The sequence below is a fragment of the Neomonachus schauinslandi genome, chromosome X (assembly GCF_002201575.2).
Source record: "Neomonachus schauinslandi chromosome X, ASM220157v2, whole genome shotgun sequence".
Taxonomy (NCBI): Eukaryota; Metazoa; Chordata; class Mammalia; order Carnivora; family Phocidae; genus Neomonachus; species Neomonachus schauinslandi.
Window position 1 is genome coordinate 24,024,805 of NC_058419.1, and position 10,197 is coordinate 24,035,001.

A 10,197-nucleotide genomic window follows, 5' to 3' on the forward strand; every position below is an offset into this window, starting at 1 on the left:
ACATGGGGCAGAACTATAGAATAGAAAATAAATACAAATGTAAGCTGTTTTGCTAATTGTTTTATAACCACAAAAAAATTTGTACAGAGTATGCCCTGTACAAAACAACACAATAAAGGCTCAAAGATCAAGGTGGTCCCTTGGGCAAGGCTGAACATTTTAGCATCTGGCATTTAAAATTTAGTCTGCAGTCCTTGTTTTTGGATGATCACTGGGTGTGTGACATAGTCCATGCTTTTAACCAGATTTGAATCGAAGAATGGTCACTTGGCCCAGGTAGAAGTAGATGAACTGTTTGGTTTCATGCATCACATTAACACCAAAGTTCCTCCCCACAATGCAGTACCAGGCGAGGTTGTACTCCCTGTTGAACTCTTTCTTAATATGGGCGGCAAGGTTTTTCTCTATGTTATATTTCTCCAGTGTCTGAGTAGCACACTCCACAGAGTCCTGTTGCATTTCCTCTGACAAACTGGCATTTTTGATCATGGCCTTTTGGTTGTACAGGGTTATGGAGGAGTAGGGGATGGCCAACTGCAATAGTCTCCTGGGGGAGGGGCTGGCTGAGACAGCAGGAGCTACTAACCAAAGCCCTGGTGCATGTCTGTAATGATTTTTTTTTAAAGATTTTATTTATTTATTTGACAGAGACAGACACAGCCAGAGAGGGAACACAAGCAGGGGGAGTAGGAGAGGGAGAAGCAGGCTTCCCACTGAGCAGGGAGCCTGATGTGGGGTTCGATCCCAGGACCCTGGGATCATGACCTGAGCCGAAGGCAGATGCTTAATGACTGAGCCACCTAGGTGCCCCTGTAATGATTTTTTTTAAAGCTTTATGTATTCAGCTTCATAGTATTTTGTTGAGAATTTATGTCTGTATTTTACTATTTGTTTTCTACATGTTTCACATTTTTGTTCCTATATTTCTTTCATTGACTTCTATTTTGTTGCAAGATATTTTTTTTTTTTGCTGTGCCACATTAATTCCAATTTAATTTTCTGTTTGTTTGTTTTTACTTTTTTTTTTTTTTAAGTTACTTTCTTAATGGTTACTATAGGGTTCATGTCTTAGTTGACTCAGACTGTCATAACAAAATACCATGGAATGCATGACTTAAACAACAGAAATTTATTTGCTCATGGTTCTGGAGGATGAAAGTCTGATATCAGGATGCCTGCATATTTGGGTTCTGGTGAAATCTCTCTTCCTGGATGCAGAGAGCCACTTCTTTTGTGCTCACATAGTCTTTCCTTAGTGAGTGCATGTGGAGAGAGATCTCCCCTTTCTTCTTTTAGGGCTATCAATCCTACTGGATTAGCATCTTATTCTCACCTCACTTAACCTCAATTATTTTCTGAAAGCCATATCTCCAGGAACGCCTTGGTGCCTCAGTCAGTTAAGCCTCTGACTCTTTGTTATTAATTTTTTAAAATTAACATATAATGTATTTTTTTTTCAGGGGTACAGGTCTGTGATTCATCAGTCTTACACAATTCGCAGCACTCACCATAGTACCTACCTTCCCCAATGTCCATCACCCAGCCACCCCAATCCCTTCCACCCCCTCCCCTCCAGCAACCCTCGGTTTGTTTCCTGAGATTAAGAGCCTCATCGTTTGTCTCCCTCTCCAGTTTCGTCTTATTTCACTTTTCCTTCCCTTCCCCTATGATCCTCTGTCTTGTTTCTCAAATTCCTCATATCAATGAGATCATATGATCCATGCCTTTCTCTGATTGACTTTATACCCTCTAGTTCCATCCACGTCATTGCAAATGGCAAGATTTCATTTTTGATGGCTGCACAATATTCCATTGTATATATACACCACATCTTCTTTATCCATTCATTTGTTGATGGACATCTAGGCTCTTTCCATAGTTTGGCTATTGTAAATATTGCTGTTGTAAACATTGGGGTGCAGATGCCCCTTCAGATCACTACATTTGTATCTTTAGAGTAAATACCCAGTAGTGCAATTGCTGGGTCATACAGTAGCTCTATTTTCAACTTTTTGAGGATCCTCCATACTGTTTTCCAGAGTGGCTGCACCAGCTTGCCTTCCCACCAACAGTGTAGGAGGGTTCCCCTTTCTCTGCATCCTTGCCAACATCTGTCATTTCCTAACTTGTTAATGTTAGCCATTCTGACTGGTGTGAGGTAATATCTCATTGTGGTTTTGATTTGTATTTCCCTGGTGCCGAGGGATGTTGAACACTTTTTCATGTGTCTGTTGGCCATTTGGATGTCTTCTTTGATGAAATGTCTGTTCATGTCTTCTGCCCATTTCTTGACTGGATTATTTGTTCTTTGGGTGTTGAGTTTGATAAGTTTTTTTTATAGATTTTGTATACTAGCCCTGTATCTGATATGTCATTTGCAAATACCTTCTCCCATTCTCTTGGTTGTCTTTTGGTTTTGTTGACTGTTTCCTTTGATGTGCAAAAGCTTTTTATCTTGATGAAGTCCCAATAGTTCATTTTTGCCCTTGCTGCCCTTGCCTTTGGTGATGTTTCTAGGAAGAAGTTGCTGCAGCTGAGGTTGAAGAGGTTGCTGTCTGTGTTCTCCTCTAGGATTTTGATGGATTCCTGTCTCACATTTAGGTCTTTCACTCATTTTGAGTCTATTTTTGTGTGTGGTGTAAGGAAATGGTCCAATTTCATTCTTTTGCATGTGGCTGTCCAATTTTCCCAAAATCATTTGTTGAAGAGACTATCTTTTTCCCATTGGACATTGTTTTCCTGCTTTGTCGAAGATTAGTTGACCATAGAGTTGAAGGTGCATTTCTGGGCTCTCTATTCTGTTCCATTGATCTATGTGTCTGTTTTTGTGCCAGTCTCTGAGGCTCTGTTCATCTCTCTCCTCTCTTTATCCTTCAGATTGGATAATCTTTATTGATTTATCTTTAAGCCCAATGATTATTTCCACTCTCAGCTCAAATCTGCTATTGAGCCCTTCTTGTAAATTTCTCATTTCAGTTATTGTAATATTCAACTATAACATTTCCATTTGATGTTTTTTAAAATATATTTTGTCTCTGTATTGATATTCTTTATTGAGTCATTGCCAACACATGATCCTTTAATTTTAAGGAATGGTTTTCTTTATGTCTCTAAGCACATTAATAATAGATGCATTGAAGTATTTTTCTACTAAGTCCAACATCTGGACACTATTATAGAGATAGCTTCTCTTGAATTTTTTTCTTTGTGTATGGGTTATATTTTCCTATTTCTTTGCATGTCTTATAAATTTTTTGTTGAAAACTGATCATTTTAGAGAAATTAACTCAGTACCTATGGATTTGGATCTCCTCTATGGATTTGTTGTTGGTGCTTGTTGTTACTATCTTTTGTTTGGTCTATTTGTCTAGTATCTTGCCTAGACTAATTCTGTAGAGTCTGTATCCCCTGTATCCCATGTACTGTGTGGCCATTGATGTCTTTGTTCTATTTTTAAAAATTATTTCATTGTTTTTATTTTATTTTTAATACTGTTTCATAAGAGTTACCTCTGAGTCATCATAAATTAGTGGTAAATCAGTGATTGATTAAAATTTATGCTTAGACTCCTTAAGTGAATAAGATTTTCACTCTTTGCCAATCCATCTGTGAGTAGATGGGCTACACATTCTAATTTCAGTCAGTTACAAGTCAGTTCTTATAAAGTCAATCTTTTCTGGGTGTACAAGGCTTCCTGTTCAGATAGGGATGTACACCTTCCCTGATTGTTTTTTAGCAACATCACTATTGGCTTTGACAATACCTCTGAGATTGAGTTTTTATTGTCTTTTCTCTAAATCAAGACAGATGCCTTACACCATGAGACTGTTAAGTCCTCATGGCCTACCTTGCACTCATAGAGCTATCATACATGGAGCTGGGGCTTGGGGATTGGAGTAGCCCCAGATTAAACTGCCATGTACTCCTATTGTCTTATTAAGGTTTAGTTGTTTTTCTTGAACAAACTTTTCAATTTTTTTGTATGGCTTTGGTCAATCCAGAGTCCTGAAATGTTAGTTTTTGATGAATTTGTCCAGTTTTATCATTGTTTTTTGCTGAGTTCCTTACTTTGCCATTCCAAAAAACAAGTAGCATTTGTCTTCCTGCTCCTTTTGAAGGATAAAAGTGATGCATTATTATCAAACGGCTATTTCAATTGAGTGGACATGATTTAGTTGAATCATTTGTCATAATAATTAAGAGTTAGTATAACAACTGATTTCTATGTTCTCCACTTCTGCATACGAATCTGTAAAATCTTATTGCTGCTTCACACATTTCCCACCATTAAATTGTTATACGTGAATGGTATTTTTATCAACAAGAATAACTTGTAGGCCTTTATAAAAATGTGCCCCATTTTCCAGGATTTTTTAGGCTTTGTTTGTTTGTTTGCTTGTTTTTGATTTTTGCTATGCTATTATAGACTTGGGAAGGAATATGCAATTATGTAGTTGGCTCTGAAATGTGCAAGGTTTTTAAAAAAGTTTTGCCAAATCCATAAATAGCTGAAAATACCAAATAATAAAACTAATATAAGGCTAAAATTGATCCTATTACTAATGATCCTAGCCTAACAAACAACTTTTGCTAGTAAGCCTGTCCAAGAAAAGCTTATAAGAACTAATTAAGAGGTTTTAGCCTAGAAAAATGTTCCACACTTAGATGAGAATGGTATGAAGGAAATTTGTAAATAAATCTGGAAGCAGGGATTAAAAGGGTAGAATTATTTCAAATATTGCTCCAGTGTATTTCCATATAGAAATAGCATGGTTCTACACAGCTGTATTATTTTTAAGACTCCATTTTATTATTTATTTCCTGTTGGCCAGTGAATAAACTGTTCTAGAAATAATGAACATGTTTTGTGGGGGAAAATGATTTGCAGAAGGAAATTTTTAAAATAATAATTCTAAGAAGAAAAAACACAAACAACCTGTTTGTATTGCTTACTATCTCTGGTGAAGCTGAATCAAGGAAAATAATGAAGATTTTTATTTCAGACTAGTTATGGCACAATTTTTAGACCCTTTAATTTTACTTCTTACCCCATATTATCTGTATGGCCATAATTTTCACCAGCAGGTGCTATTTTTCTAATTGTGAGTGAACGAATCATTGAATTTTAGAATTAGAATTAACTGCATCCATTTAGTTAGAAAAGCTAATGTGTAAATCTCTATGCCCTACACAAATAATAACTGTACAAGAATGTCTTTTAGGAGAACAGTTAAAAGTGAGATTTCTGTTTTAATTCAATTTAATTAATAAGTGCCCTTTAAGTATAGGGCACCTGGAATAAACTGTCAAGAACTCATTACTGTAGGTAATTCAGATTTCTAAGATTCATAGTGCAAAGTTACCAAACTAAAACGTAGATGTTCTCTCTTACAACAGTGTCTGTCACATAGTAAATGCTTTTAGAAGTATGTGTTGTTTTTGTTAAATAACCCCTTTAATTTGATGTCATTTGCACTAAAGATGAAAGGCATGCCCTATAGATACTAATTTTAGTAAAACTATGTAAACACTATTTTGACATTGAGCTCAAGATATACAAAGCATTTTTCAAAACAGAAAAAGAAGCAATTAGAATTTCCAGTAAATTTGACCAAGCAACATTATCAAAAGTCTATGTTAAATATGTTAATTGAAATTTATTAAATGCCCAGCATTGTGCTTTGTGATTTAGATTCAGCTCTGTTTGCAGCTAGCTAAATAATATTTAAATGGACAACTTAATCAACCTTCAATTTGTTCATTACATAAAACTTAAACCATCAACTCAACTTAGCCTTTTTTGCAATAAAAATATGTTTTCCTAGTACTTGGAAGAGTACCTAACACATAGTAGGCACTCAAGAGCTGTTGAATGAATGGATGGATTCGATTTGAAATTGTGTAGAAAAAAATCAGTCTCATTTATGGCAGCATGCTATTGTAAACTCAAAGTTGGCTTCAGATGTACGAGTTAAACCAGTGCTAATTCATCTCCATAGAAGTTACATATATAAAACATCTGGTTCATTTTTATCAGTTCAATCTAGTTTTTTGGCACAGATGATATCAGGGAGGTGAGAAATAAAACCCTGTGATTTGACAGAATATTTCACTTTCCTAAAAGTTGTATTGACATCTTATAGATGCAGCTGAGGGAATATACCACAACTGTTTTTATTCTGCCTTATCTATCTCCCTCAAATCTGAATGTCCCCTAAACATTCTTTGACACTGGTCCAAAAAGAGAGTTTAAGACATGTCACGTCGAGTTTAAGCCAATATACTGTTAAGAATGTCATCAGATATTTGACACAATTCCATGTGTCTATAGTGATGTGAATGTGACACCTCTTAACTTACTTGCAATCATCTATTACTCTGGAACACGCAGCTTCATAAAGTCCTGAATTAATCTTCAGGGAGAAGAATGCCTAATAAAGAACACAATAATGTGCAGCAGCTCTGGCAATAAATTTGATGAAAGGTTTCCTGAAAGCCACAGCAAAGGGTAAATGAGTCCACTTATTAGCTCTGTGTTGGTGTTATTTATGTTCTGTAACCCACAAGGAGATGAGAGATTTTATTTTGCTGCCTGGGCCTCTTTCCCAGGATTTCAGCATGTTGGCACTTTGGGACCAGTGTTTGTATACTGAATAGGAAAATTTTTTCATCTTGAGAAATGTGCTTCTTTCTTCATGAAGGAATCTTACAGAGTGTTTGTGTGTGTGTGTGTGTGTGTGTGTGTGTGTGTTGTTGTTGTTATTGTTTTGGCTTGGTTAGTTTTTTTTTTTTTTATTTTAATCTTAGGATCTTGGAGTTTTGGAATTGTGGTGTACTTTGGTGGCTTGTGGGTTTTAGACAAAGTTATAAGAGAAAATGAGCTTATCACACATGTGACTCTGCAATAATTCCCTGTGAAGCGTATTTGAGGAGCAGAGAATCAAAGTGAATCAAGCACAAGTTTCATTAGATATCTTTCCAAGAATATGCTGTTCTGGTTTTATATCAGTTCAATGTCTGATAACTGTAGAAAATGTGCCATCTCATTTTTACTGGTGTCTGTTGGAAGATGTATGTGTGTATTCAAAATTTTACATTTACATTTCAGAGTTAGTTTTTGATTGGATTCTTTTTGAAGTTGAATTGAAGAATGACTGTAGTTTATTACATTTTATGTTCATAATTGAGTTCATTTGATGGCACTGTTAAAGAAAGAGAACAATGACCGAGGAAAACTTTGGCCTTAAATCCTATTGCTTTAGGAATTTTGCATTGATCATTTCTCTTCACTTCCAAAGTCATAAATACCTAAGGTCACTAATACCATTGCCTCAATATTGTGTTTTCTTTTCATTATTGTCAGCACTGCCTTGGGTTCATCTTTGTGGGTTTCTTTTATTATTACTGTTCTTGTTGTTAGCACTTTTGAGAAAATAAAGAATATGGTGTTCACTGGGGCTTTACTTGAATATTTGAACTTGTATATAATGATATTATTATTCTCTTTTGATATTACATTTTAATTATGCATCATTCTGAGCTCCAGAATGCGGATGGGGGAGGAGAAAGAGAAGGAAAGAATGTTAATATTTTTAATTATTATGGGTCAAATTTTTATTTTATTTATTACTTTTATACATTTTAACTCTTCTTTTTTTAAATTTTTAAAGATTTTATTTATTTTTTTTGAGAGAGAGAACTAGAGAGAGAGATAGCAAGCATGGGGGGGCAGAGGTAAAGGGAGAAGCAGGCTCTCTGCTGAGCAGGAAGCCCAATGCAGGGCCTGATCCCAGGATGATGGGATCATGACCTGAGCCCAAGGCAGACGCTTAACCAATTGAGCCACCTAGGCACTCCCCAGCCTATATTTCCTATATGTCCCTGTCTGTGTTAATATGATAGTGTAAGGACAGAAACCAGTCATATTAAAGAAAAATAGTCATATAACTCAGACAAGAAGACTTTGGTGCTATTTAGTGCAAAGTATAATTGAAATGATAGATTATAGAATATTTGGGGAAAAATACTCCTTTCTCTGGAATAAAGACTTGGGGTTGTAAGGATTAACAAATTAAAGAAAGAAAGGAGTACAACTTAAAGAAAGAGAACAACAGGTTCTGATTAAATTCAGGGTTTTATTATTACAAAAATCCAGAATTTAAGTGTATGTCTTTCTCCAGGGGTAAATAGAGCTCTCCTCAAAGTTAAATTTATTGACATTTACTCACTTAATCAACAAATGTATATTTAATGACAGTTTGTATAAGACACTGTTCTACATAATATAGAAAAGAATGATTCATGGCCTCCTATTCTCAAGAGATTTAAAGTCTGTAAAAATAGTCAAAAACAATCTTATATGAGGCAAAATTAAATATAGGGTTTTTATTATTTTTTATTAACATAAAATGTATTATTTGTTTTAGGGGTACAGGTCTGTGATTCATCAGTCTTACACAACATTCATCATAGTATATTCCCTCCCCAATGTCCATCACCCAGCCACCCCATCCCTCCCACCCCCTCCCCTCCAGGAACCCTCAGCTTGTTTCCTGAGATTAAGAGTCTTATGGTTTGTCTCCATCTCTGGTTTCCTCTTGTTTCATTTTTCCCTCCCTTCCCCTATGGTCCTCTGTCTTCTTTCTCAAATTACTCATATCAGTGAGATCATATGATACTTATCTTTCTCTGATTGACTTATTTTGCTTAGCATAATACCCTCTAGATCCATCCACATCATTGCAAATGGCAATATTTCATTTTTGATGGCTGCATAATATTCCATTGTATATATACACCACATCTTCTTTATCCATTCATCTGTTGATGGACATCTAGGCTCTTTCCATAGTTTTGCTATTGTGGACATTGCTGCTATAAACATTGGGGTGCAGATGCCCCTTCGGATCACTACATTTGTATCTTTGTGGTAGATACCCAGTAGTGCAATTGCTGGGTCATAGGGTAGCTCTATTTTCAACTTTTTGAGGAAACTCCGTACTGTTTTTCAGAGTACCTGCACCAGTTTGCCTTCCCACCAACAATGTAGGAGGGTTCCCCTTTCTCTGCATCCTTGCCAACATTGTCGTTTCCTGACTTGTTAATTTTAGCCATTCTGACTGGTGTGAGGTGGTATCTCACTGTGGTTTTGATTTAGATTTCCCTGATGTCAAGTGATGTTGAACACTTTTTCATGTGTCTGTTAGCCATTTGGATGTCTTCTTTGCAGAAATTTCTGTTCATGTCTTCTGCCCATTTCTTGACTGGATTATTTGTTCTTTGGGTGTTGAGTTTGATAAGATTTTATAGATCTTGGATACTAACCCTGTATCTGATATGTCATTTGCAAATATCTTCTCACATTCTCTCAGTTGTCTTTTGGTTTTGTTGACTGTTTCCTTTGCTGTGCAAAAGCTTTTTAGTTGATGAAGTCCCAATAGTTCATTTTTGCCCTTGCTGCCCTTGCCTTTGGCAATGTGTCTAGGAAGAAGTTGCTGTGGCTGAGGTCAAAGAGGTTGCTTTCTGTGTTCTCATCAAGGATTTTGATGAATTCCTGTCTCACATTGAGGTCTTTCATCCATTTTGAGTCTATTTTTGTGTGTGGTGTAAGGAAATGGTCCAATTTCTTTCTTCTTCATGTGGCTGTCCAATTTTCCCAACACCATTTGTTGAAGAGACTGTCTTTTTTCTATTGGATATTCTTTCCTGCCTTGTCGAAGATTAGTTGACCATAGAGTTGAAGGTGCATTTCTGGGCTCTCTATTCTGTTCCATTGATCAATGTGTCTGTTTTTGTGCCAGTACCATAATGTCTTGATGATTACAGCCTTGTAATAGAGCTTGAAGTCCGGAATTGTGATGCCACCAGCTTTGCTTTTCTTTTTCAACATTCCTCTGGCTATGCGGGGTCTTTTCTGGTTCCATACAAATTTTAGGATTATTTGTTCCATTTCTTTAAAAAAAAGCTGATCGTATTTTGATAGGGATTGCATTAAATGTGTAGATTGCTCTAGGTAACATTTTCACAATGGTGTTCTTCCAATCCATGAGCATGGAATATTTTTCCATTTCTTTGTGTCTTCCTCAATTTCTTTCATGAGTATTCTATAGTTTTCTGTGTACAGATTCTTTGCCTCTTTTGTTAGATTTATTCCTAGGTATCTTATTTACCAATTGTAAATGGGATCGACTCCTTAAT

General features: G+C 35.9%; 1 protein-coding gene across 1 annotated transcript; it reads right to left on the bottom strand.

Moving 5' to 3' along the window:
* Positions 1-237: 237 nt before the first annotated feature.
* Positions 238-9,296, bottom strand: LOC110576716 (dynein light chain 1, cytoplasmic-like; the record flags this gene model as incomplete). The annotated part of the gene is made up of 2 exons (XM_021685921.1): positions 238-501; positions 9,270-9,296. Coding segments are annotated over 2 exons (291 nt in total), but the record flags the coding sequence as incomplete, so codon positions are not given.
* Positions 9,297-10,197: the final 901 nt, after the last annotated feature.